This window comes from Myotis davidii, unplaced genomic scaffold, assembly GCF_000327345.1.
Source record: "Myotis davidii unplaced genomic scaffold, ASM32734v1 scaffold297, whole genome shotgun sequence".
NCBI lineage: Eukaryota > Metazoa > Chordata > Mammalia > Chiroptera > Vespertilionidae > Myotis > Myotis davidii.
Window position 1 is genome coordinate 165,969 of NW_006287954.1, and position 431 is coordinate 166,399.

At 33.6% G+C, this 431-nt stretch overlaps 1 protein-coding gene across 1 annotated transcript in view; it reads right to left on the reverse strand.

Annotated features, from left to right (window-relative positions):
- The window catches only part of LOC107182490 (olfactory receptor 6C70-like), a 579-nt gene extending 368 nt beyond the window's left edge, over positions 1-211 (reverse strand). Inside the window, exon 1 of the mRNA XM_015561417.1 lies at positions 5-211. Within this exon, the coding sequence (XP_015416903.1) occupies positions 5-211 (207 nt within the window). The remainder of the gene's footprint in view (positions 1-4) is intronic.
- Between the last annotated feature and the right edge of the window lie 220 nt (positions 212-431).

Consider the following 431-nt stretch of genomic DNA (forward strand, 5'->3'; position numbering starts at 1 on the left):
ATGAAATTTCCAGAAAAGAGAAACTTCGGAGGAAGAAATACATTGGGGTCATGAGATGGGAATCCTGTAGACAGAGGGCAATGATGGTTAAGTTTCCTATCATGCTCAACATATAATTCAGAAATAGAAAGAAAAAAATTACAATCTGTAACTGAGAATTATCTGTCAGTCCCAGAAGGATAAACTCTATCTGCACTGTATGATTCTCCATTTCTCTTCTGAGACTTCAAATTCTAGAAATAAAAAGATACAAAAATAAGAAACTACATGAGTAGCTTTATAACCAGGGAATGATATATAAAAGCATCCATATTCACAAACAGACCCATTTATAAGGTAATGCTCCGTGATTTTTGAAGATATGATCCAGAACTGTGCAACAGAAACTACTTTAAAAACCACCATTGAAGTCAACTCAGTTTTTGAAATTG